This window comes from Panthera uncia (genome assembly GCF_023721935.1).
Source record: "Panthera uncia isolate 11264 chromosome E2 unlocalized genomic scaffold, Puncia_PCG_1.0 HiC_scaffold_19, whole genome shotgun sequence".
NCBI lineage: Eukaryota > Metazoa > Chordata > Mammalia > Carnivora > Felidae > Panthera > Panthera uncia.
In genome coordinates this window covers 11,814,864-11,841,561 of record NW_026057588.1, presented here as the reverse complement: position 1 = coordinate 11,841,561, position 26,698 = coordinate 11,814,864, and the positions used below count along the sequence as shown (strand labels likewise).

At 52.4% G+C, this 26,698-nt stretch overlaps 1 protein-coding gene across 2 annotated transcripts; it reads right to left on the bottom strand.

Moving 5' to 3' along the window:
* Positions 1–3,235: 3,235 nt before the first annotated feature.
* Positions 3,236–25,901, bottom strand: PHLDB3 (pleckstrin homology like domain family B member 3). 2 transcript variants are annotated; one of them, XM_049621654.1, is made up of 16 exons: positions 25,743–25,901; positions 24,835–25,232; positions 23,988–24,164; positions 23,675–23,773; positions 22,138–22,266; positions 21,739–21,900; positions 20,651–20,761; positions 20,421–20,504; positions 19,954–20,064; positions 10,892–10,991; positions 10,645–10,735; positions 10,475–10,562; positions 10,130–10,186; positions 5,882–6,101; positions 5,177–5,262; positions 3,236–3,660 (listed from the first exon to the last, which is right to left on the bottom strand). In XM_049621654.1, the coding sequence occupies exons 2-16, from the start codon at positions 25,093–25,095 to the stop codon at positions 3,526–3,528; spliced, it is 1,911 nt and encodes a 636-aa protein (XP_049477611.1). In that variant the 5' UTR covers positions 25,096–25,232; positions 25,743–25,901; the 3' UTR covers positions 3,236–3,525. The 2 variants fall into 2 exon arrangements, with proteins under 2 accessions (XP_049477611.1, XP_049477612.1); XM_049621655.1 differs by lacking the exon at positions 25,743–25,901 and having other exon boundaries at positions 24,835–25,324.
* Between the last annotated feature and the right edge of the window lie 797 nt (positions 25,902–26,698).

The window sequence follows — 26,698 nt, the reverse complement described above, 5'->3', positions numbered from 1 at the left end:
CTCACCTTCCTTTGTTTCTCCCGGCTCATAGATGATTTATCTCTGCCGGGAAAACGAGCGGCTGTGTTCATAAAAATATTACCTGTTCCCCAGACCCTGTTCAGCACCCCCATTCCCAATAATGACTAGCGCCTCAGTCATATAGGTGGGGTCACTTGGGATCATGCTGAGGCTCACAGAGAGAAAGTGAATGACTACTTCTGAAGTCATCCAGCATGGGCCCCTGCCTCTCAGCCTTGAAATCCCAGCCCCACTTATGGTTTGCTGTGTGACCCTGAGAAAGTGTCTTCACCTCTCTGAGGCTCTGAGATATCTGTTTTATAATAAAGGAAGGAGTGTCTTTCATGGTGGAATGAGGCAGTGGGCAAAGTATCAACTCTGGCATCAGACAACCTGAAAACTGAATTCTGCCTGCACCATCCTCTTGCTGTGTAACCTTGAGCAACTGGGACTCCCTCTCTGAACTTCAGCTGCTTCCTTTGCCAAAAGGCTCTGAAAACCCCTATCTCCTGAGACACAGAATGAGGCAGGGTAATAATACTGTAACTATTGTGCGTTCAGGAGCAGGAGGCCCTGTAGGCCCCAGCCGCGTGGGAGAGTTTCAGGGAGGAACCCCAGCTGGCCAGACCAGAAGAACTAGCATCTTGGGAGGGAGTGGTACCCAAGGGTGGGGAGCTTCCTCTTGCTCAGGCCTGCCTGGATCCCAGGCGCTGACCCCCACCTGGCCCAAGACCAGAGAGCAGAGGGAGGTGTGAATGTGGGGCCTCCACTTACTCTTCCCTGCTCCTGTTCACGGAGGCCACTGCAAAGTGATTTAGAATCTGGTTCCCCAGAGAGGTGGACGCAGGGGTCAACATGGAGGCAGCTCTCCGGCCGTGGAGGTCATGCCTGGGCCTCAGACAACCCTGGGGCCCAATGTACTATGTTTTCCTGTCCCCTGGGCCAAGGCAGGCTCTGAGGCCAGTGGTATTCCCAGCCTGTCTCAGACCCACTGCCTCCGGGACACACAATTTGGGAAGGGGTGGGGTCAAGGGGCAGGGCTGGCTACCTAATTTGTGAGGCTTGGTGCAAAATGTAAATAGGGGGACCGGGTTCAAAAGGCAGGAAAGAGTGCCATTAAAGGTACTAAAACAGAATTGCATTTTTCCTTTCTTCTGCCATCTTTCTCCACCCCTCCCGGTGTTCAATGTCATGTTCCCAAAGACAAACATCTTGGGCGCTTGAGAGCCCAGACCTTCACAGGTACCTACAGACCCTGTCCCGCAACCAGAGCGATCGGATTGCTGGGCTCCCCTTCTAGTGCGCAGCTGCCCGCTGCCATGCCCCACCCGGAGATGCCATGAGGCACAAGCGCATGGCCCTGACTGTCCCAGGTGCACCCAGGCCCTCCGGAAGCTGGAGGGTGGCAATGATCACAGAGCAGGGGCAGGGAGGGTAGGGCAGACAGAACCCGTCCCAGGGAGGCGGGAGGTGGCAGGAGGTGGCACCTTGTGTGAGCCAAGGTTCCAATCCCTCCAACTCAATGCATGATATCCCTTCCTACCTCACCTACAAAACACAAATTCAAAACGAAAATTAAGGGGGCGCCTGGGTGGCTCAGTTGGTTGACTGTCTGACTCTTGATTTCAGTTTAGGTCACGACCCCAGAGTTGTAAGATCGAGTTCCGCATCGGGCTCTATTTTCATCGCTCGGTGTAGAGCCTGCTTTGGATCCTCTCTCTCCCTGTCCCTCTCCCCCACTCATGTGCTCTCTCTCTCTCCAAAATAAACACACACACACACAAACACACACACACACACACACACACACACACACAGAGAGAAAATTAACAATTCCTGCTCTTGTGAGCATTCAGTTTGTAGAGGGGCTGGGAATGGATTGATCCAAGAATCCAGATGTCTCGCACCTGGAGGTGAAGGCCAAGGGACACCGGGGATCCCTGAGGGCCTGAGGATTGGGGTGTTTGCATTCCCAGGACTCAGGAGCACCACATCTGGATCCTCAAAAAATCCTGCAACGGGACACCTAGGTCCTGGGGAAATGGGGACCAGAGGGACTGAGTACCTACTTCCAGAGAGGTCTTCCCAGTGGGTGAAGACCTGTCTCTACACTCTGGTGAGTGGTCCACACCAAAGTGAGTGATCCCAGGGGACTGTGGATCAAGGAGGGCTTCCTGAAGGAGGAGCACCTTGAGGAAGACCTTAAGAAAGAAGAGCCCTTTGTCTGCCTGTTCTCCACTGTCCCTCAGTTCTCAGCAGCTCTTTCTCGTCAGTTTATTCAGCTAGCAGACATTCCTTCAACACCTTGTTTGCACTTAGACCTTGTGCCAAGGACTCAGTAGTGACCCAAACAGCCCCAATCCCTGCCTCCTGGGACTCCCATTCAGCACAGGAAGACACCCTCATCAGCAGTGAGGACCCAGTGTCTTCAAGGCTGTGATGGGAGAAGCACAGGCAGAGTGATCAGGGCTGGCACAGAGGAAGCCCAGAGGAAGCACCTGTCTCAGCCCGGAAAGTCAGGGAAGGCCTCCTGGAGAAGGAACCACCTGAGCTATGACCTAAGTGATGAGTAGTAGGGTGGACTGAGTAAAAGTGCCTGAGCAAAAGGAACAGTATGAACAAAGACCAAGAGGTGAAAGGGAAGCATTTTTCCTCCACTTTCATGGAATGAAACGTGTCCTATGGTGCTGAGGACATGGCAGTAACCAGGACACCCCTGGTTCTGACCTCATGGGACTCCCAGTCCATAAGGGACGCAGACCCATTACCAGTGATGACCTAGGGTGTTCAGGGATGGGAAAGGGGAGCTCAAAGTGGGATGCCTGGCCCAGCTGAGGGAGCCACAAAGGGCTTCCTGAAGGAGGGGACATCCCAAAGAAGACCTGAGGAAGGAGGAGCTAGCTGGTCAAGGGCAGGGTACAGGGAATAATTATGTGCCAAGGCCTGGAGGACAGGAGCCTAGAAGTTCCTAGAAATTGCCAAGAGCTCAGTCAAGTCAAAAAGGGTGGAAGCAGGGGGGGGGGGTCCCACAAACTGAAAATAGCAAAATTACCAAAGACTAAAGACGCATGCCTCCCCATCCCCTTCTCCCCGCCTTGACCTTAATGATGAAGGCCTCCATTCCTAAAGAGAGGAGAACCGGCCGTGGGACGCTTCGCGCTCAGAGATACCTATAACTCGAACATCCTGCCTAGGAAGGGGCCCGGGACGCCTGTGCTAGAAACCACGGCAGCAATCACTGTTTTCCTCCGTGTTTAATTCGGTATCACAGGAGCACCAATAAATAGTTCCTTCCCGCCCCTGCAATCTTCCTCCTGCCCGGGGCAGGGCCCCTGAGGCTGGCTTCCGTAGCGGGAAGGCACCTGCAGCCCCAAACGCCGCGGCTCGGGCCCGCCGAGCCGCGGCACCTGCAGGATTCCCGGAAGTTCCGAAGGGGCGGGCCCGGGGCTTTTCGACAGCAGGCGAGGCCGTGGGCGGGGCGGGGGCGGAGCCTCGCCAGTACGCCCCCCGGGAGGGCGGGGCCCCTCAGGGGGCGTGATTCTCGTCCGCGGCGGTCACGATGACGTCCATCCAAATGCGCATGGCCTCGGGGCTCGGTGCCACCATGTAGAAGAGGCGTTCGTAGGTTTTCACGCAGAACGTCAGGCGAGGGTTGGGGCTCTGGAGTAAGCAGAGTGAAGGTGGTTAAGAGGGCATTTGGGTTCGAATCCCAGCCTTGCCACTTAAGTGCTGTGTGGCACTGGACACGTTACTTAGGCTCTCTGAACCAAGTCCCCCATCTGTCTTCGTAAATAATGCTACCTACCTCACTGGGTTATGAAAACCAAACGAATTAACATTTGGAGGCTTCGAATTTGGGGAGCAGGAGGAATTTAGATGGAGGACTCATGTCCCCTCTGTAGTCTACCTTATATATTAGAAATACAAGCTTTCAGGGGCGCCTGGGTAGCTCAGTCGGTTGAGCGTCCGACTTCAGCTCAGGTCACGATCTCACGGACCGTGAGTTCGAGCCCCGCGTCGGGCTCTGGGCTGATGGCTCAGAGCCTGGAGCCTGCTTCCAGTTCTGTGTCTCCCTCTCTCTCTGCCCCTCCCCCGTTCATGCTCTGTCTCTCTCTGTCTCAAAAATAAATAAACGTTAAAAAAAAAAAAATAAATAAAATAAATAAATAAATAAATAAAAATAAAAAAAAAAAAAGAAATACAAGCTTTCAAATTTCCCCTTTCCAGAATCTAGGTTCTCCTGGTTTGTCACTGGGGAAAGCTAGTATCTACATTCCATTTACTAAGTACCTACTTGCCAGCCCTGAACTGAGTAAATCCCTTACACACCATTGCCTGCTGTTAACCTTCTCAACTCTGAGGAAACGGGGTTGAACTATGCCCATTTTGGAGGTGAGAAAAATAAAGCTGGCTAAGGGAAGTCACTTTCCTGAGGTCCCACAGCTGGGGTTCCAATCTAAGCTCTAAAAGGCCATAGTCAGGGCGCCTGGGTGGCTCAGTCGGTTAAGCGTCCAACTTCGGCTCAGGTCATGATCTCGCGGTTCGTGAATTCGAGCCCCGAGTCGGGCTTTGTGCTGACAGCTCAGAGCTGGAGCCTGCTTCAGATTCTGTGCCTCCCTCTCTCTCTCTCTGCCTCTCCCCCTCCCTTCCCTCAAAAATAAACATTCCTAAAAAATAAAAGGCCATAGTCGGTTGCTCTCCAGAGCTCTCTAAATACTATACCAGTTGCCAACATTTACATTTCTGGCACTGCACTTGTACCAGTTTCGAATTCCTGAGTCCTCTAGGGTAATAGAGTATGAAGTGACACCATGTGGCCCATTCCCATTTGGCAACTATGGGCAGAGGCTGAGAAACGATCATCTCCTTAAGATGGTCCCAGGCGGCCTGGGTCCTCACCCTGCCGTCTTCAGTCATTTATTCCCAGCTTGGCATCAGAGCTTGCCAAATTTTTGCTCTGGATCTTTTTTTTGCCCCAAGACAAGTAACAGTGGCAGAGAGCCTGAGACTGGGCTGTTAATTTTTGGTTGCTACAGTGAGATGACCGGTGGGCTCTTGTGCTGGGTGGAGTACCCTGATGGTGCAGTCTCTGGGTGGCCTTTCCCAGGGACAAGCTAAGGTTTGACTGCAGGGGCTCTGACCAGGAGGGCAGGGGGGCGCCACACGAGGGCTTCACCTTGAAGGCACAGCGTAAGTGGTCGTAATAGACTTCCTCTATGGCCTGGAAGTAGATGACGCCTTTGAGCTTGGTCTCTTCCTTGTCTGATGGAGGGAGGTGAGGGAGAAACAGCCAGTGAGAGGTTTGCATCTGTGCGTCAGGGCGGGGATGGCCAGACCCAAGTCCAGAGACTGGTGCTGGGGTGAGGGACTGGTGACAGAGTCTGAAGGTCCCTAAAATACCCTGGTTGGGAGGTGGGTGAATGTTGAGGTTGGAAGGGAGACGGACAGGACTGGGGAATGGGGTCTGGGGAGCTGGAATCCTAGGTCCCTGAGTGCCTTGGTCTTGGAGAAGAAAAGAGACTCAAGGAGAGGTTGAGAATCATGGACTCTCCTGGAGAGGGAGGGAGAGGGGCCTGGACCCCTGGGTGTTGAGGGTGGGGGAGGACCCGGACAATGTCGGTTCAGACTCTTCCCGGGTGTCTTAGGAAAATGGGGTCTGGGGGGCCAGAATTGTATGAAACTGTCACCCGTGTTACTGAGGAGGGCTGGGGGGTTGGATTCCAGGTTGTTCCAGGGGCTGGGGAGCCAGACTCGTGGGCTTAAGATAGAAGGGGGCGGGGGGGGGGGGGGGGTCTCTTGGGCGTCGGGGGGGGAAGGCCTCCGCTGTGGCCACTTCCAGGGTCTTGGGGTCCCAGGTCCCAGGCGGCCAGGCGGGGCTTACCGGCGTAGTAGGCCAGACGGCGCGCCTGGCGGTCAAAGCAGAACCACCGTTTCTTCCAGGTCTTGATGCGGCCGCCCATCTTCACCAGGGATCCGCGGCAGCAGCCCCCCGACACCCTCACGTGCGGGCAGTTTTCCGGGTTGTGGCCCCAGCGTTCCAGGTGCTGCCTGAGATCCAAGACCCGGGGGCCTGGGGGGCGGGGTGGGGGCGTGGGCGGGGCCTGAGGAAGGAAGAGAAGGGGGCGGCTGACATCAAAGGGTCAGGGAGGGGGCGGTCCTGCAGCTCACCTGTGAGGCCCGCCACAGCCTTTCAACAGCAATATCAAGAGTGGCTATCATGAGAATGATCGTGATCTGGCAGCTACGTTTCTGGACCATGGCACCTTGCCCAGGGCTTTCTAGCAGCAACAACTTGACTCCCCAGGACTGCCCTTGGGAACCGGGCTACTAGGAGCCCCATTTTACAGATGAGCAAATTGAGGTACAAAAATATAAAATAATCCACCCGAGGTATCACAGGGCTTCTAGGTGGCAGAGCTAAAACACAAATCCAGGCCTTCCCGCCCCTAGAGTTCACTCTGAAACACAAGAGCTATGTCAGAGAAGTGAGGGAGCCCAGTGGGACCCTCATATCCTGTGCAACAGGGACCAAGTAAGTGATCAATACTTGAGAGCAGTTTCTACTACTATTGTGGTTATTCTTGTGATGAAATCAGCAATTCTTACCTGTGCTAAGCGCTTTATAAGGATAATCCCTCAGCCCCCTCAAACTCTCTTGGGACGTAAGTACATTATTACCCCCATTTTATAGATGTGGAAACCAAGACTCAAGAGAGGTTAAGTCACTAGGCCCAAGTCACACAGCTAGAGCCGACAGAGCCAGGATTCACCAAGCACAGCGATCATCTCTGGTGGCCATAGAAGGGAAAAAAATTAAGGCAATGAAAGTGTCTACTGTTCGTAAGGCCCAGCCTGATCGCACCTATTCTTTTCCCTGCAAAGAATGGTATAATCCCCCACAGTCACACTGAGGCTCAGAGCACTGTGTCTCAGACTTGAGCGCACAGGCAGACCCCCTAGGAATTTCGTTAAAAATGCAGCCACAGGGGAGGGGTGGGGAGGGTGGCTGGATGGCTCAGTAGGTTGATCGTCCCAACTGAAATCAGTCGGTTGATTTCAGCTGGAGTGATGATCCCAGGGTCGTGGAATGGAGTCCCATCTCAAGCGTGAAGCCTGCCTGAGATTCTCTTTCTCTCTCTCCCTCTGCCTTCTCCCCCGATCCCATGCTTGCTCTCTCTTTCTCTAAAATAAAAACGATACAGTTAAATTTAAAAAAATTTTTAAATGCTGCCTCGGGTTCGGTCAGGGGTGGGTGTGAGGTTCTTCATGTCCAACAAGCTCCCAGGGGTCAGTGCTGCTGGCCCATGGGCCACGCCTTGGGTATCAAGGGCTGAGAAAACGAGTTGAGGAAACAGAAGTAAGGCCAGAGCACGGAGGGTTGAGAAACAGAGGAGACTCACTGCATGGAGATGGGGAAGGTGGAGGGCAGGTGCAGAGGAGCTGGAGGAATGCATAGGAGGGGAAGAAGCAGTTACAAGGTCAGCCAGCAGGGCCTGGAATCTTCTATGGGTCCTGCCGCCAAATCCAGACAGTGACACTAAAGGTCACCAACGCGTATGAAAGGTCTCACTCCGTGTTCAGCACGGTGCGAAGTGATCACAGTGGTGATCACCTCCCTTCCTCTCAAAAACAAAACAAAAACAAAACAGAAAAACCAAAACCAAACCAAAACCAAAACCAAAACCAAAACACCGTCTATTGTCCCCATTTCCCAGATGAGGCAACTGAGGCTTCTAGACAGGCAGTGACTCACCAAGGTTACCCAGGTAGGACGTGGCAGAGCGGGGCCCCAATCCAGGAGAATAGACGGGCTCGGGACTCGCGACTCCACCGCTGCCCCTCCATGTCACCCCCACGGAACCCCTGCCCCTCTAGGAGCCTCGGTTCCCCTGTGCTGAAATTCCCCTGTGCTGAAATTCGGGGCTATCACAGCACCCTCCTCGCGAGGGTGTTTCAAGGACAAGCTCTCGAGCTCTTGTTCAGGGTCCCAGCCCCGTGATGGGGCATGCGCACAAGAGGGCATGCGCACAAGAAGGCGGCCTGGGGTGAAGTTGGGGTGGGGGTGGGGGAGGCGCGACCAGGCACAAAGCAGGGGGCTGATGAATAAATGATGATGCTCCAAAGCAGGACTGCTTCATTTTTAATGAGGCAGAGCTCATGCCTGACAGCCCGAAGTCTCCACTGCCCTTCCCGGTATATTTTCCTCCTTGGCTCTTATCAGCCCCTGACACGCTGTTTATTTTACTTATTGATGCTGGTGTTTTTTCGATGTGCCTCCCTAAACGCCAGCTTCCCCCAGGGCAGAGACTGTCATTTGGGTCACTGCCGTACCCCAGGGTCTACCACACAGTAGGCACTCAAATATTGGTTGAAAAAAAGTAATAATAATAATAATAAGGAAAGGACAGATGGTTGAGAAAACAAAAAGCAGGTTGGGAGCAAAGTGATCATTTACGGGAAAAATAAATTCACAAAATATGGTTCGATCGGTGCACGTGGAGAAGTATAGAATAAGATTCGAAGTCTTCTCAGCAAGAGAAAACGCTTGGGCCTCCTCTTTGGGCCTCCAGAGGTACAATGGGCGACCCTCACTTCCCCCAGCGCAAAGCATTTGTATTCATGCTATTAGCATAGATAAAAATAAAATTTTAATGAGGAACAGTCAGCTAAATCCAGAATATGCAAAACTCTACAGGATACATGACTCAATTTTTTTTTTTCCCACCAATAAATGGCATTGTTTAAAAAGTAGGGAGGGAGGATTCTTTTTTTTTTTTTTTTTAATGTTTTAATTTATTTTTTGAGAGAGATACAGAGCAAGAATGGGGAAGGGGCAGAGAGAGAGACAGAAAGAGAGAGAGAAAGAGACAAGGAATCCAAAGCAGGCTCCAGGCTGTCAGCACAGAGCCTGAGGTGGAGCCTCAACCCATGAACCTGGAGATCATCATGACCTGAGCCGAAGTCGATGCTTCACCGACTGAGCCACCCAGGCGCCCCGAGAGGGTTCTTAGTATTAGAGATTTGGGAGACATTTTAAACGCATTGTGTGTACTTTGTTTGGATCCAGATTTGAATAACCAACCATAAAAAGACATTTCGGTGACCATTAGGAAGATGTGAATATGGATCACACATTAGAATGTTACAGAATTATTAATCATCTCATAAAGTATGACAATGGGATTTTTGTTATGTTGAAAAGAGAACTTACCTATTGGAGATACACAGGTACGGACGAAATGATACAATGTCTGAATTTGCTTTAAAATATTCCAGTGCATGAGGTACTGGGTGGCTCAGTTAGTTAAGCGAGGGACTTCAGCTCAGGTCATGATCTCATGGTTTGTGGGTTCGAACCCTGCATTGGGGTCTGTGCTAACAGCTCAGAGCCTGGAGCCTGCTTGTATTCTGTGTTTCCCTCTGTCTCTGTTCCTCCCTTGCTTATGCTCTGTCTCTCTCTCTCTCTCTCTCTCAAAAATAAATAGACATTAAAAAAAAATGCTTTAAAATATTCCAGTGCAAGAAAGGAAGTAGGTGAGGGATCAGTAAAACAAAGCTGGCAAGTCAAACAAGATTCAAAACTGATTATCACTGGGGCGCCTGGCTGGCTCAGTTGGTGGAGCATGCAACTCTCGATCTTGGGGTTGTAAGTTCAAGCCCCGCGTTGGGTGTGGAGATTACTTAAGAAAAAAAAATCTTTAAAAAAGGAAAAAAAAAAAAGAAAAAAGACTGATAATCGCCAAAGCTGCATGTTGGGTATACAGGGGCTTATCAATCTATTCCACCTCTGCATATGCTTGAATATTTGTATAGTGAAGTTTTTTAAAGAATCGAACACATTTTTAAAAGTTTTGCAAAGCCTCAGCATATAGTTGCCCTCATTCTACAGTAACTGCTGACATTGTCACCTACTTATAGAAGAGGAAACTGAGGCACAGAGAAGTAGAGCATGTTACCCGAGGACATGTCATGGATATAGTGGGAACAGAAACCAGGCCTTTTTAGTTCCCCTCCCCTTGCCAAGGTCACTTTTCTATGCCTTCCGAGGAGAGGAGAGGGTGAGATAAAGGGCAGAGGCCAGGGCAGAAACAGAGCAGGGAGGTGAGGCTGAGGGCAGGGGTGGACTGACCATGATGGCAGGTACAACAGGGCCTGAGGAACCTTCTGTGCTTCTTCTCATCCCTTCCTGTGGGTTCAGGAGGAAGGACTCAATGAGGATGCTAACCAATAAGAAGTGGGGGAAAACTTACTGGATCCCTGGGTCTGAGGGGGGAGGGGCTGGGGGCCTGGACTTCTGGGTCTGAGGGAGGAGGGGCTGGGGGCCTGAACCCCTGGGTCTGAGGGGGGAGGGGCTGGGGGGCCTGGATCCCTGGGTCTGAAACGGGAGGGGCTGGGGGCCTGGACTCCTGGGTCTGAGGGAGGAGGGGCTGGAGTAGGATCTCCCGACCCTAAGCAGGAGGGGCTGGGGTCTCACCCTGGCCTTGAGCAGTCGCTCCCTTTCCGCCACAGCCTGCTGCAGGAGCCGCTCCATGCGGGCGATGTCTGGGTGGAGGGCCCCACAGCTGGGAGGAGGGAACAGAGACCAGGGCAGGCTCCAGTGGCCTGGCCTCTTCCCATTTCCCCACCTTCTCCCTGACGTCTCACCTGTTCCCAGGGCCACAGTTGAGCAGCTGATAGAGTGGGTGTCTTCCAGAGTCTCCCGATGTTGCTGGGAGGGCCGAGCCCTGCAGGGGTCCTGGAAAAGAAGGGCCGGGGCTAGGGGACCAGGATGCTCCCTTGTCTAAGCACCCCCCACCCCTTACAGGCATCCAGATCGTTGCCAGGGGAAGGGTGGTGGTGGGGAAGGAGGTACGTGGGAATAATGGGGGGGGGGGTGCGGGGAGACCCTCACCAGTACAGTGGAGGGATAGAGGTCGGGGGGATCCCCTCTGGCTCGCTCTCTCTCCCCTCTTCCGGGGCAGGCTTCCAGTCCTCTGGAGGCCGATGGAGCCCTACAAACAAACGCACAAGGCCCATGCACATAACAGTCTCAACTGTTAAGCCGGAGGACCGCCAAGGAAAACCAGTAGCTACTCGGCTCCTATCAGAAAGCCACTGTACATGTGATGCTGGGGAAAAGCAGCTAGTCACCAAGGACCACACAGGGCAAGGCGCGGAATGGCAGATTTAGAGACAGGAAGTAGATTCGTGGTTGCCAGGGGATGCGGGAGGAGGAAATTGAGGGGTGACAGCTATAGGGTGCAGGGTTTCTTCTGGGGGTGATGAATATGCTATAAAACGGATCGTGGTGATGGCTGCACCACTCTGTGTGAATATACTAAAAACCACTGGATTGTATACTTTAAATGGATGAACTCTAGGGGCACCTGTGTGGCTCAGGTGGTTAAGCGGCTGACTCTTGATTTTGGCTCCGGTCACGATCTCACAGTTTGTGGGTTCGAGCCCGGTGTCGGGCTCTGCGCTGACAGCACGGAGCCTGCTTGGGATTCTGTCTTCCTCCCTCTGCCCCTCCCCTCCCCTGCTCGCTCTCTCTATCTCTTTCTCTCTCTAAATAAATAAACTGGTAACCCAGGCTGTGCCCAGGAGGTGGGCTGATGGATAGAAACAAGGGTGGGAGAGTCATCTCCCTGAATATCCTGCCATACCCTTCAAACATTGAACAAGGGGAATTTTGGCTTTAAAAAAATAAATAAACATAACAACCCAATGTAACCTGTGCTCCTGAACCAGAAAAAACTTCGGTTTTTGCTAGAAAAAACAACGGTGGAACAGCTGACTAAATACGAATAGGATCTGGTTATTTTACTAGTATTATCTCAGTGTTAGTTTCCTGAATTTGATCACTGCACTGTGGTTATATAAGAGAGTGACCTTGACCTTAGGTAATAAATGTAGGAAGGGTTTAGGAGTAAAGGGGAATCATGCTGCAGAGAAAGATAATAAAGTGTGTGTGTGTGTGTGTGTGTGTGTGTGTGTGTGTAGAGAAAGGATAAGAAAGCAAATGTCAAATGTGGTAAAATGTTAATTACAGAACCTGAATGCCAGGTGTACAGGAATTCCTTCTATTTCTGCAGTTTTTCTGTCTTACATTACTTCAAAATAAAAAGTTACTAAAAAATGAAGACAAACTTATTTGACAGTGAGAGAGAGACAGAGAGAGAGAGAGAAAAAGAAAGAAAGAAAGAAAGAAAGAAAGAAAGAAAGAAAGAAAGAAAAAGAAAGAAAGAAGAATGAAATCATTCTAAAAAGAAAAAACAGGGTTGCCTGGGTGGCTCAGTCTGTTAAGTGTCTGACTCTTGATTTTGGCTCAGGTCATGGTCCTGCGGTTGGAGAGATAGAGCCCTGCATCGGGCTCTGCACTCAGGGTGCAGAGCCTGCTTGGAATTCTCTCTCCTTCTCTCTCTGCCCCCCCGCCCCCCCGCCCCCCCCCATGCTGCTGCTGCTTTCTCTCTCAAGATAAAAAAAAATAAAAAAAAAAAAAAAAAGAAAGAAAAAACAGCAACTCTGCATAGATAATAAGGAATGATAAAAGTAGGAGCGCCTTGGGGCACCTTGGGGGATCAGTCAGTTAAGCATCCAACTTCAGCTCAGGTCAAGATCTCACAGTTCGTGAGTTCGAGCCCCGTGTACAGCTCTGTGCTGACAGCTCAGAGCCTGGAGCCCCATTCAGATTCTGTGTCTCCCTCTCTCTCTGCCCCTCCCCTGCTTGCACTCTCTGTCTCTCTCTCAAAAACAGACATTAAAAAAAAATAATCAGGGGCGCCTGGGTGGCGCAGTCGGTTAAGCGTCCGACTTCAGCCAGGTCACGATCTCGCGGTCCGTGAGTTCGAGCCCCGCGTCGGGCTCTGGGCTGATGGCTCGGAGCCTGGAGCCTGTTTCCGATTCTGTGTCTCCCTCTCTCTCTGCTCCTCCCCCGTTCATGCTCTGTCTCTCTCTGTCCCAAAAAAAAAAAAAAAAAAAAAAATCATAAAAGCTCCTGGCTGGCTCAGCCAGTGGAGCAGGTGACTCTTGATCTCGGGGTTGTAAGTTTGAGCCCCACGTGGGGTATAGAGATTACTTAAAAATAAAAGTTTTTATTTGTTTTTTTAAGTTTATTTACTTTGAGACAGAGAGAGCATGCACATGTGCACAAGTGAGGTAGGGGCAGAGAGAGAGGGAGGGAGAGAGAATCCCAAGCAGCTCCCACAAACCACAAGTTCATGACCTGAGCCAAGACTAAAGAGTAGGACGCCCAACCAACTGAGCCACCCAGGCGCCCCCAAAATAAAACCTTTCCTTAAACAATGATGTGTGGGTTTTTTTAATGTTTATTTTTTTTTTTAGTTTTGAGAGATGGAGAGAGCCTGAGCAGGGGAGGGGCAGAGAGAGAGAGAGAGGGAGACAAAGAATCCCAAGCAGGCTCCGCATCGTCAGCACAGAGCCCCGTGCAGGGCTCAAATTCCCGACCGTGAGATCACGACCTGAGCCAAAATCAAGAGTCGGACGCTTGACCCACTGAGTCACCCAGGTGCCCCCCAAATAAAATATTTTTTAAAAGAATAATAAAAACAATACACGGCATAATTTGAGCACCAGCAAGGGTACTCACTGCTGTAGATCACAACTCATCAAGATATTTAATCTGTGGGGCGCCTGGGTGGCTCAGTTGGTTAAGCGTCCGACTTCGGCTCAGGTCATGATTTCGCGGTTTGGTTTATGAGTTCGAGCCCCGCGTCGGGCTCTGTGCTGACAGCTGGGAGCCTGAAGCCTGCTTCGGATTCTGTCTCTCTCTCTCTCTCTGCCCCTCCCCCGCTCACTCTCTCTCTCTCTCTCCTTCAAAAATAAATAAACATTAAAAAAAAAAGATATTTAATCCGTGAGTTAGTAACAGTAAAGGAAGGCAAGTCTCTCGACAGAAGTATTGCAATGAATTGGTGAAGAGGAACAACAGACTAGAATTTTAGCACTTGAGACCCCTCATAAACTAAAGATGGAGGCACCCATGCCAGAAAAAGAGAAACAGGTGCACGGCGCCCAGCACAATGCTGACCCTGCATCTGCTCAGGGCCCCACAGTCAACTTTACAGGAAATACAAAGAGGCAGAGAGGTGACAATGACCCCCACGAGGCAATCAGCAAACCCTGCCTGAGAAACTCCACAAAATGCCCATCTGGCTTCTTCCCCAAGTAAACTGCCAAGGGGACAAAAAAAAGAAACAGAGGGGAAGTCTATAGATTTAAGCATACAGACACTTAAAAAAAAAAAAAAAAGAAAAAGAAAAGAAAGAAAAGACAGAAAGAAAGAAAAAGAAAAAGGAAGACTAAACTATAGTGTGTAGGGACACACACTTAACTGATGGAACTTTAAAGCAAAGAGAAAGACTATAGATACTGTAAAGCTCAGGCTGGTGGCCATTCTCTAGGAGGCAGAGGGGGTCATCATTCAGGGGCATGCGGCGGGTTTCCGGAGCAGCTGTTGGGTCTACCTCCTGACATAGCTGGCAGTTCCAGAGTGTTCCCATGTAATCATTAAGCTGTGCAAGTGTTCCACGTGATTTTCTACACTCATGTTATCTCTAACAAAACAAAACAAAAAAAAAAGTTCCAGGGCGCCTGGGTGGCTCAGGTCATGACCTTGACGATTGCGAACTCGAGCCCCGCATTGGGCTGTCCACTGTCAGCACAGAGCCCGCTTCGGACCCTCTCTCTCTCTCTCTCTGCCCCTCCTTGGCTCACGCCCTCACTCCCTCTCTTCTTTCTCTCAAAAATAAACATTTAAAAAAAAATTTTTAAGTTTGAAAAAATAAGAACTGCGAGTATTTATCAAGTGCTCATTATATGCCTAACGATGTACCTGGCACTCCGCAGAGCTACCTAAACTTCTAAAAGCCCACAGGGGGGCTCCTGGGTGGCTCAGTCGGTTAAGCATCTGACTTTGGCTCAGGTCACAATCTCACGGCTTTGTGAGTTCGATCCCCTCATCGGGCCCTGTGCTGACAGCAGGGAGCCTGCTTGAGATTCTCTCCCTCTCTCTCTGCCCCTCCCCGCTCACGCTATCTCTCTCAAACATAAATAAACATCAAAAAAAAAAAAAAAAAAAAGTAAAAGCCCAAGGAGCTGGGAAAGTTTCGTTCCCCTTCACAGGGAGGAAACTGAGCCCATGTCTGTTCACTCTTTCCTTGCTTCAAAAGATGTTCCCAGCACATCCTTGCTGAGACCTAGACACCTGGCACTGAGGAAGTGAGTCGGCAAGGTGGACTCAAGCCTTGTCTGCATGGCACTTATGTTGCAGGAACTAAATAAACCATCACACAAGTAAGTGCATCATCAGAAATTGCTGTGAGATGGGGCACCTGGGTGGCTAAGTCGGTTGAGCGTCCGACTTCGGCTCAGGTCAGGATCTCACAGTTTGTGAGTTCAAGCCCCACATCGGCCTCTGTGCTGACAGCTCAGAGCCTGGAGCCTGTTTCCGATTCTGTGTCTCCCTCTCTCTGTCCCTTCCCCACTCATGCTCTGTCTCTCAAAAATGAATAAACGTTAAAAAAAAAAAAATTGCTGTGAGCAAAGATAACAAGGTGTCAGAAAGGAGGATCACCTTCCAACTGGAAGGGTGGGTCTGGATGTTGACCCTAAGGCCCAAAGAATGAGAGTTGGCCAGGGAAGACTGAGGGGAACAGTGTTTCAGGTAGAAGCAGCAGCAAATGCAAAGGCCCTGAGGCAGGAGCAAGTATGGGATGTTGGCAGGTCAGCGCTCCTGCAGCTCAGCAGAGTGTGTATGGGGGACAGTGGTGAGAAGCGGGCAGGGGCCACATCGTGGAAGGACTCATAGGCTGAGGTGAGGAGGCCCAGAGGGCCGCTGACAGCTTTTGGTGGGGAGGACTGAAGGAGGAGGGGTTGCGATCGCTGGCTGTTGTGTGGGAAACAGATTGCTGGGAGACAAAAAGTAAGGTGGAGAGAGCTATCAATGAAGAGGCTGGTCTAGGGTCCCCAAACCAAAGATGAGGGTGGGAGTAGGTGGAAGAAGGGCACTAATAATTATAATACTACTAATAATTGTAATTATAATCATAGTAACAGCAGCACATTCACCGAACACCTACTGCGTGCCAGGCATCATGCTGAGCACTTTAGCCACTAACCAGTGGGTTCTGTGATTCCCATTCGGCCGCTAAGTAAACTGAGGCAAAGAGACATGTCTCAGTTCAACCACCTAGGAAGTGGCAGAACAGCTGGACCCAAGCAGGGTCAGGACTCTCAGCTATCACATGATCCTGGGAAGGTGGGGGGAGGGTTGGATTTGGGAGGGATTTAACAGGACCTAGAGGCACAGAGAGGAAGGAGCAAGGAAGAGTATTATTTGTTAATATTCTTCATTTGTCTGTGTTTACCTGGCTGAGTAAATAAATACTCCCCGGGCTCATCATGTGCCTGGCGGTCCCCAGCTGCTCCCTCCGCTAGCCATGTTGCCCACTTGGATTCTGAAGGATTCCTGAGACACCCTTGCCTCCTGAAAGGCATGGGCCGTGGAAACAGGCAGACCTGGTTCAAAGCTATCTCGGCCACTTCCTGGGGGTGTGACCTTGGCGATTCCTGTCTTCTCAGGCTTGATTTCCTCTCTGTAAAGTGAGTGCCGTCCCACCACCCTGCTGCTGCGGTTGGTGCAAGGATGATGTGAGTGACCTCGTGCAGAACACCCAGGAGAGGGCCTGGAACGTTCCCCCAGGTGACATCCAGGCGCAAGGTGGGTATGAGATCCACGCAGTGGGTATAGGGCCCACGGGAGCCAATAGCTCAGGTAATAACTCCATAGGAATGGACAGGGCCTCCCAGCAAGTCTTTATAGATATGCAATTTACTTCTAAGGATCATAATTACCCGAGGTCGTGTTGCCTGGCAACCCAGTTGTCACTTCACCTTTATCAGGTTGCCAGGGGAACCAGCTGGAGAGTTCATTTCCCATAGGGAAGAGCTGCAAACCCTTCACCCAGATAATAATGGGACCTACTTCTGGGGGTTCTTCTGAGCAAAGAAGGAAATATTTTTTTATAGATAGATTTATTTCATGATATATGTATTAGACGGTACCATGTAACACTGCCAATATATGACTGCTTCTCACTCCCAAATAATAGCTTCAAAATGATAAAATGGCTTAGAGGGCACCTGGCTGACTCAGTTGGGTAGAGCATGTGACTCCTGCTCTCAGTGTGGTGAGTTCAAACCCCATATTGGGCGTGGAGCTACTTAAAAAGAATGAATGAATGAATGAATGAGTACATAAATAAATAAATAAGATAAAATGGCTTAGAGCAGACCCTGGCCTACCTTAAGCCTTCAAAAATCATGACTGCTGGGGCGCCTGGGTGGCTCAGTCGGTTGAGCGTCCGACTTTGGCTCAGGTCATGATCTCACTGTTTGTGAGTTTGAGCCCCGCATCGGGTTCTGTGCTGACAGCTCAGAGCCCGGAGCCTGCTTCGGATTTTGTGTCTCCCTCTCTCTCTGCCCCTCCCCCACTCACACTCTCTCCTTCTCTCTCAAAAATAAACATTAAAATTTTTTTTGAAGAATCATGATTGTTACTAATCAATAAATACTATATATTACATATTACATGCTGCATATAATTATATCAGACAATACAATAACGTTAATAATAATTAATATTAACTAATGGTATCATTTTGTGTACAAAAAAGGACACATGCACACACGGGTATTCACAACAGCACTGCGTAAACTACAAAAGCCTCAAATCCCCAAAGCCCCATTGAGGTCAGGCTCAATGCCCCCCGTGCAGACTTCTGTACCCCACCAGAGCCTGGAGCGGTTAATGCACTGAAAACAGTGCCTGGGTTCAAACCCCATCCCTGCTGCATTCCAGTGAGATAACTACCTTCACCTCCCTGCCTCCATTTTTTCACCTATAAAAAAAATGGAGGCAAGAACCCACCTGGTAGTATCATTGCAAAGACCAAATGACTGAATCCATGCGAAGCATTTGAAACAGTGCCTGGGGGGCGCCGGGTAAGCATCGGACTTCAGCTCAGGTCATGATCTCATGGTTCCCGAGTTCAAGCCCGGCATCGGGCTCTCCCCTCTCAGCGCAGAGCCCGCTTTGAATCCTCTGTCTCCCTCTCTCTCTGGCCCTCCCCAGCTCACGCGCACCCTCTCTCTCAAAAATAAACGAACATTAAAAAAAAAAAAAAAAAAACAACATAAAGATAAAATAAAATAAAACGGTGCCTGGCACACTCCAAGGACTCAACAAATGTCAGCTGTCACCATTACTATTGCTTATACTGTTGTCGTTAGAGTCATTAAAAATGATGAGGAGCTCTAAACGTATCAGTGGAAAACAATCTCCATGGTAGAGTGTGAAGTTAGGAAAAAAAAAAAGTTAGCCAACGAGTGGCTGATGTACACATTTTTTATTTTTATTTTTTTTTAATTTTTTTTTTAACGTTTATTTATTTTTGAGACAGAGAGAGACAGAGCATGACCCGGGGAGGGTCAGAGAGAGGGAGACACAGAATCTGAAACAGGCTCCAGGCTCTGAGCTGTCAGCACAGAGCCCGACGCGGGGCTCGAACTCACGGAGCGCGAGATCATGACCTGAGCCGAAGTCGGCCGCTTAACCCGCCGAGCCACCCAGGCGCCCCACACACTCTTTAAAAAAAACGCTTACGTGATATGCCAATGTCTAAGCGCTTACGACGCGACCGCGCCCCTGAAACAAAGCTTTTCACCTAATATTCACCCCTACCCCGTGCCCACCTCTGACACTCTCTACTCTGTTTCATTTTGAAGAGTTAGCAACAACCTCTTCAACGAATGTTGTAACCCGTTAATAAGTGGGGACCCCCAGCGTTAGGGAGAGCTGGAAGAAGGCATACCCAAGAAACAAGTAGCTGTACCAGGGAGGGGGGCTAGGGCCAGTGGGGTGGAGAGAGGAGGCCTTTTTATCAATCTTTTAAAATGCTGCTTTTAAAATGCACTCCTGAGTGAAAGGGGGAACACTTCTGCACTGCTGGTGGCGATGCAAACTGGTGCAGCCACTCTGGAAAACAGTGTGGGGGTTCCTCAAAAACTGAAAAATAGAACTACCCTACGACCCAGCAATTGCACGACTAGGCATTTATGCAAAGGCTACAGGTGTGCTGTTTCCAAGGGGCACACGCACCCCCATGTTTATAGCAGCACTAGCAACAAGAGTCAAGTTATGGAAAGAGCCCAAATGTCCACTGACGGATGAATGGATAAAGAGGATGTGGTATCTATATACAATGGAGTTATTACTCGGCAATCAAAAAGAATCTTGCCATTTGCAACTATGTGGAGGGAACTAGAGTGTGTTATGCTAAGCGACATTAGTCAGAGAAAGACAAATATATGATTTCACTCATACGTGGAATTTAAGATACAAAACAGATGAACGTAAGGGAAAGGAAGCAAAAATAATAAGAAAACAGAGAGGGAGACAAACTGTAAGAGATGGTTTGAACAATACAGAGAACAAACTGAGGGTTGCTGGTGGGGTGCTGGAGGGAGGGGGATGGGCTAAATGGGTGAGGGGCATTAAGCAGGACACTTGTTGGGACGAGCATTGGGTGTTCAATGTAAATGATGAGCCACTAAATTCTATTCCTGAAATGATTACTACACTATATGTTAACTAATGTGGATTTAAATGAAAAAAAAATTCTATTAAAAAAGTAATTAATTAATTTTTAAAAATAATAATAAAAATAAAATGTCCTCCTGGAGGCACCCGGTTCCATTTTGCCAGGGGAGCGGGGGGGAGGGGGGGATATCAGGCAGAAGAAAGAAAATCGATACGGGAAGCTTGAGCCTCATAAAAATTAAATTAAAATATCCCTCGATCACGCCTCCCTGTCCCCCATGCCCCCGTGGCAGAGAGAGCCACCGTGAAAGTTCTGGAGACGCAGTGACAGGAAGACATGGGGGGGAAGGTACCTGCAGAGAGCTGTGCACAGAGAAGAGGCAGGAAGAAGTGGCGGTGGCAGTGTGGGCGGCGGGGTCCTGCAGCACCAGCAGCTGGCGGTCTGTCTTCTGGGTGAACAGGAGCTTCAGGAGAGGGGGCTGAAGGTTAATGGGAGCCACAAAGATCACAGATGACCCACCAGTTCCCGGATGCTCTGGCTCATGGCTCCAGCGTCAGCCCATCTCTCAGACGGAGAAACAAAGGCTCAAGGTGACAAGAGAGCGAGACCCTGGTCTTAGGGAACAAGGGCTCTGGGCAGAGACTGTTTGTTGGTTCCCTGGGGGGACGGAGGGGGGATTCGGGGCCTGAACTCCTGGGTCCCAAAGGTAAACGCATTTAGGGGGCTGAGAAATGCAGATCCCAAGGGAGAAGGGGTCTGGGGGCCTGGACTCCTGGGTCTGAGAGGGGAGGGGCTGACAGGTGCAGGACATCCCCTTACCTTAGTGAGGGCCTGGCTGGACTCAGAGAAGTCCCCTCCAGGGGTTCCCTGAAGGCAGTTAAGCTGGAGCAGTCGGCTGCGTTCCTAAGGGAGAGCAAAGTGATCACCGTCGAAATGGGATGCCCCAGCAGCCTTCCCTGACGCCAGGAGACATCCTGGGGTGCCGCGTGGCGACGGGACGCCCCCAGAGGGAAGTGAGGACAGCTGCACAGGCCTCCAGGAGGACTTACCTGCGTCAGGGCCTCAAGGGCCTCCTCCTTCTTCTGGCTCAGCCCCCTGCTCTCAGCTGCCATCTGCTCCCCCAGCGCCTTGAGCTGCTCCTCTAAGACCTGGATCCGGCGCTGCAGGGCACACCCGAGTGACCTGGTCACTCAGCTGCCCCAGGGCTCCCGGCTGGCTCCCACAGAGCCAAGTCCTCCTCGAGAGCCCGGGGTTTGTCGGACCGCGTAACAGAGACCCTGGGACTTGGGAGCTGGGGGCTCAGAGTTAAACTCCCTGGTGCCCTCTTCCCTTTTAGGGATCCAGAAGAGATCTGGGGTGGGTTGGAGGGGCTGGAGGGTCCGATGTACAGATAGAGACCGAGGGAGACAGAGACCCAGACAGAGTCGCGGTGAACAGAGAAAGAGACAGAGAAACAAACCGGAATAGCTACAAAAAAGAAGGACCGAGATAGACCCCCAAGAGAAAGATGCAGAGAAAAGAGACAAGATGCGACAGAACGGAGACAGACAGCAGCTGTGTGAGACAGGAAGGGAGAAGAGACAGTGACAGGAAGAAGATCCAGAAGTGGAGGTGGGCAAAGGAGACCCATGTCAGACCCTTCTAATTGAAAACTTTAGAAAACTTTGTGTTAAATATAGTCAAAACATGTCACTTTTTCCAGTAGGACCTGTCCGACCATTGAATACGAAACTCCCAGAGAGGGCCGGCAGGGTTCTCTTTTTGGACTTGGGTTTGAGAGGCAGAGAACGCAGTGGCGAAGACCGAGTAGGTTCAGATCCCAGCTCTATCCTCTGCAGACTGAGTGACCTTTGGAAAAGATTACTCGAGCACCTTGACCTTCAGTTCCTGTACTTATAAAGTGGAAAGAAGGTAAGGTGTGCCTCCTAGGATTCTTGAATGATTCAATGAGCAAAGACTCATGAAACATTTAGGACCGTGCCTGGAACATAGTAAATGCTCCATAAACATCAACGCTTGTCCCTGCTCCAAAGAACGGGACCCAGGCGGGAAAGGAGGACAGAGAAAGGGCCAGTCGTGGAATGGAGGAGACAGAGGGCAGCAGCGAGGGAGGCAGGGCCAGCCCGGCCCGACTTACCCTGTGCTGCGCCACGCTGGCCTGAAGTTCCCGGACCTTGGGGTCCAGTGCCCGGGCCCCGGGGCTGTCCCGGTCCTCGTCCTCCCGCCGGCTCTCCTGCTCCAGCTGCTGGAACTCTAGGTCCTCGTAGGCATGCTGGGCCACATCCAGCTGTTCCCTCATCTGCGGGTGGGAATGCAAAAAAAGACTGGGGCCCAGGGGGTAGTGGGCCGGGGCCAGGAGTCCCGGTCAAGGAGGTAAGAGGGACCTGGGGATCTAGCCTCCAGAGTCCTGGGGCTTACAGGGCTGGGGCCTGAACTCCTAAGGGAGGGAGGAGGGGACTGAGGGCCTGGACGTCTGGGTCCGAAGGAAAGAACGGCTCAGACCCCAGGTCCCCGAGTGTATCTGGAGGAGCCTCACCTCCTGCACCCCCTGCAGAAGTCGCTCACGCTGGTCCTCTGGCTGTGAGTCGAGTTGTCCCTGGGCCTCCTGGAGTCGCTGGCGAAGAGCCTCCACCCGATCCCGCTCCTGGCTCAGTTGCTTCTGTTCCTGAAAGAACAGCCGGGCTCTGAGCCACAGTCTGGACACAGGAAGTGAAACAGAGGCCAGCCCAGCCAGAACTCAGAAGCCTGCCTGGGTGCCAGGGCCAAGAGTGCAGGGACCCTATCTGTCTGGTTCTGTCTATCTGTAACGGCTGGGTCCGTTACACTCAGAACAGACTGAGACAATCAGGGCAGTGGGGCACAGAGACCGGGAATCGAGAGTCGGGAGCAATTTCTACAGGGGTGATCCAAGACTTCCTGGGTGGGAGGAGTTTAAGGTAAGCCTCAAAAATCAGGGAACATTTAGGGGCGCCTGGGTGGCTCAGTCAGTTAAGCCTCCGGCTCTTGATTTCGGCTCACATCATGATCTGATGGTTTGTGGGATCGAGCCCCACGTTGGGCTCTGTGCTGACAGTGCAAGCCTCCTTGGAAATCTCTCTCTGCCCCTCCCCTGCACGCGCTCTCTCTCAAAATAAATCAACTTGGGGGCGCCTGAGTAGCTCAGTTGGTTGAGCATCCAACTTTCGATTTTGGCTCAGGTCATGATCTCACAGTTTGTGGGTTCAAGCCCTGCATCGGGTTCTGTGCTGACAGCGTGGAGCCCACTTGGGTTTCTCTGTCTCCTTCTTTCTCTCTGTCCCTCCCCTGAGCTCTCTCTTTCTCAAAATAAATAAAGAAACTTTAAAGTAAATAAATAAACTTAAAAAAAAAAAAGAATGAGGGGCGCCTGGGTGACTGACTTCAGCTCAGGTCATGATCTCAGGGTTCGTGAGTTGGAGCCCAGCATCAGACTCCGTGCTGACAGCTCAGAGCCTGGAGCCTGCTTGGGATTCTGTGTCTCCCTCTCCCTCTGCCTCTCCCCCACTCATGCTCTGTCTCTCTTAAAAATAAATAAAAATTTTTTTAAATTTAATAAAAAAAAGAGAACGAATAGGTTCTTAAAGAATTTACATACAATATCATAGCTGGGATCGGTGTTTAAAACTGGGGACAGGGAAGCAAATTGGGGGACAGAAAACAAAACGGGAAGATTAATCACTGCTGAAGCCGGTGGGCACAACCACACGGCCACCATCCGACTATTCTGTTTGTTGGTTTGACATTTTTCCCAGTATGACATTTAAAGACCAAAGAGGCGGGGCGAAGGAAGACCCCACTCCCGCAAACCCCCCCCCCCCCGACCCCCCGCCATGAGTCAGGTTCTAGAATCACGGTCAGGGAGGGAGAAGGAAAACAAGTACATCTGCCCATTCCCCACCCCACCCAGACCAAGTATCCCCACTTGGGGAACGGGGATAACCCTGGGGCTCGGGTCCCAGGAGCACCACCAGGAATATCCGTCCCACAGGAAGGAAACTGGTGGTGAAGGTCCAGCAGGACCAGACCTGTTCCCGGCTGCCCTGCTCCGTTTCCACCTGCTGTCCAAGCAGCTCCCGGAGTTGCTCCTCCTCGCGCCGGGCAGCCACTCGCTCCCCAGCCAGCTCACCCCGCAGAAGGGCTACCTCCACCTCCATCTGTGGAGAGAATGCAAGGACTGGGGCCCAGAGGCCTGGGTCCGAGGACGGTGTGGAGGCGGGGCACTCGGACGCCTGGGAATCTTTGGATTCGGAGGGAGGATAGGGCCGGAGGCCTAAGAATCCGATTCCGCAGGAGGAAAGGCCTGGGAGCCTGGCCTTGAGGGCTTCCCTGGAGCTGGGGCCAGACTTCCCACGAGGTCCGCGGCCTCACCTCGATCCTCAGCTCCTTCCTCTGGCGCTGTAGCTCCTTCACTCGCTGCTCCATCAGGGCCACGCGGGTCAGTGCCTCCAGCTGCTGCTCTCGAAGCCGCCGCGCGGCCCCTCGCACCTTCTCTCCAGGCTGGGTGGATGCGGGGGCCACGATCTGTGCTGGGGGCGGAGCCTCCCCCTGAGGTTGAAGGGTGCGTGGTCAAGAGGGGAGGCCTCACCCCTCAGCCACCGGGTAGGTCCGTTCCCCACCGCATTCCCCGGACTGGGGGTCCTGATCAGCCCCAGTCAGTCGCCACGCCCGGTTATTCAAGTGGGGGAGGATGTAGGTGCGGTGTCCCCCCGCCTGGGAGGAGGCCCAGGGGCTGGCAATAGGGGAGGGGGTATGTGGCCGACTCAAAGAAGGTGCCTTTTTGGATACCCAGGTCCCCATTCCCGGCGCTGCGTTTTCATAGGCCCGGATCTCTGTCTCTCTGGCTCTCTGCCTCTCTCCCTCTCTCTCCCCCTCCCCCCCCCCCCTCCGGGTCTGAGTCTTTCCCTCTGTTTGGGCTTTGTCTCTCCGACTTAGTATCTGTCTCTATCTCTGAATCGCTAGGTCTGTCCCTCTCAGAGTATGTTCCTTTCTCAAAATTTGTTTCTCTGAGCATCTCTGTCCTTTGTTTCTGGGTTTCTGTCTGTGTCTCTATCCTCATCTCTCTGAGCCTCTGTCTCTGGTCTGTGTCTCTGTCTCTTTTGGGTCCTTGTCCTTGTCTCCCTGTCTCCGGGTCTCTCTATACCTGTCCCTCTGTCACCCGCCAGTGCCTCTCTCTGGGTCCCCCCGTGACCCCTCCTTCGCCCACCAGGTCCCTCACCGCGTCGCGGCTGCTCTCCGTGCTGCTGCCTTCTCCCACTTCTTCCTCTTCCTCAGCCTGCTGCTCAGCTCCTCGGCCGCTGGGAAGCTCCTTCACTCTCTGGGGCTCCTCGGGGGCCTCGGGGACCTCGGGCGCCTCCGGCTTGTGGGCGTCCCCCGCGTGCACCTGGGGCTGCGTAGCCCCATGGGGCCGGTCCTCCGCGTCGCACTCCGGTACCGGAGGCGGCTGGCACCCCTCCTCCGGGCCGCTCGGCGTCCCCATGGCCGCTTCGGGCTCCGGCGGAGTGGGCTGGCCCTTGCGTTCCGGGGGCGTGGTCTGGCAGCGTGGGGGTGTGGCCCACGAGGCCAGAGCAGCTCCCGACCGCTCGGGCGCGTGGAAAAGAGCTCCAGGAGGCGGGCCTAGGAGATCAAAGACTGGAACTGAGCACTCGGAGGCGCGGCCTGGAGTTTCTGGGGGCGGGGTTCGATGGCTCCCAGGGCGCCACACCCCCGAAGGCCAGACGGGAATTTGAGTCGGGGTCTTAGCACGCCCCCTACTGGCCTCTCCCTCCTACCCAAGGGTCTAGCCTCGGACCCTCCCGGCAGCCCCTCACAATGCCTTAGACCACCCAAGAGCGACCCCATCTCCTTCTCCCTCCGGGACTCCGGCGTCCGGACTCCCGTATCCTCCTTTCCCGAGCCTGGGAGACTTGGCTCCGACTCCACCTGAAGGGGGAGTAGCGCCCCTGCCTTCTCACTCAGGGATCTGGGAGTCGGGGCTCCTAGTTTCCCTCTCTACGCAAACCAAGAGTCTGCGTCCTCTGCTCCTCCCCGGGGCTAGATTCCCAAACTGCAGCCTCCCTCCTCCCCCGAGCGCCCAGAAGGCCGAGCTTCCAGCCCCGTCTTCCCCCGCAGCCCCGGCCCCCTTACCAGCTCAGGCTATGGCGCGCTTCCCTCTGCGCTCCGGGCGCTGCCTTTTCTGTCTAGAGGACAGGTGGCTGGGGAAGAGGGAGGAGAGAAGCTGTTCTGTCCCCCTCCCCAGCAGCCCGGAAGTGGAGGGGGGGGACAACAGGTCCAACAGCTCCCGAGGGAGGAGGGAGAGACCAGTTTGCCCCGCCCGCGGCCGCGGCATCCGGCCATCCCGGCCCCACCGGCCCCACCCTTGGAAAACCCAGCATCGCGACCCCCCACTCTGCCTCCAGTACCCCCCCGCCCCGTTCCCGTCCCCTAAAGGGCTACTCGTCTTGATCACCTATGTATAAATGCCTCCCTAAGGCCCAGACCCCGGGAATCCTGAAAGAAAAGGGGGGGAAGGGAGATAGGGGCCTCTCCCCTCTAATGAGCCCTTTAGAAGGGCTCCGACCGGTTTGGGGAGCTGGGCAAGGGGAGGGGGTGCCCTGAGCTGAGTCAGAGACCCGCCCACAGACCGGGAAAGTGTGCCCCCCCCCCATCTGTTATGGGGTGGAGGGCAGAGGTTAAAGGTCTCAGCCAGACCCTTTCCTCTCTGGGCAAAAACAGGAAAATAATCGGCACGTGAGAAAGGATTATTGGATGTCAGGAGCTGTGCTAAACACTTTATACACGTTAATTTCATCCTTACAGTAGCCTAATGAGAAAGGGATTACCATCTCCATTTTATAGCTGGGGAAACTGAGGCTGAGAGGGACAAATGTGCACAAAGTCTATACATGTTGTTAATCTTAAAGCTGGAGTTGTTCTCTGGAAAGTCTGTGTTCTTAACCATTAGGCATACTGTCACTCTGGCGCAGCCAGGAAATGCCTGGAAGATCATTCCAAATGATAGTTACAATAATTGTCACCACTGATAGGAACCCGGCCATGTGGGGAGGGTGCCAAGCACCTCATACATGTGGATTCCTTATGTC

Excerpts from the sequence above, each read along its gene's own strand:
- PHLDB3 (XM_049621654.1), bottom strand. The coding sequence starts at position 25,095 with ATGGGGACGCCGAGCGGCCCGGAGGAGGGGTGCCAGCCGCCTCCGGTA. Across the intron at positions 20,065-20,420 it reads CCAGCCAGGCCCTCACTAAG|CTCCTGTTCACCCAGAAGAC; the intron begins GTAAGGGGATGT and ends CCTCTCCTGAAG. Across the intron at positions 10,736-10,891 it reads TCTATCCCTCCACTGTACTG|GACCCCTGCAGGGCTCGGCC; the intron begins GTGAGGGTCTCC and ends CTTCTTTTCCAG.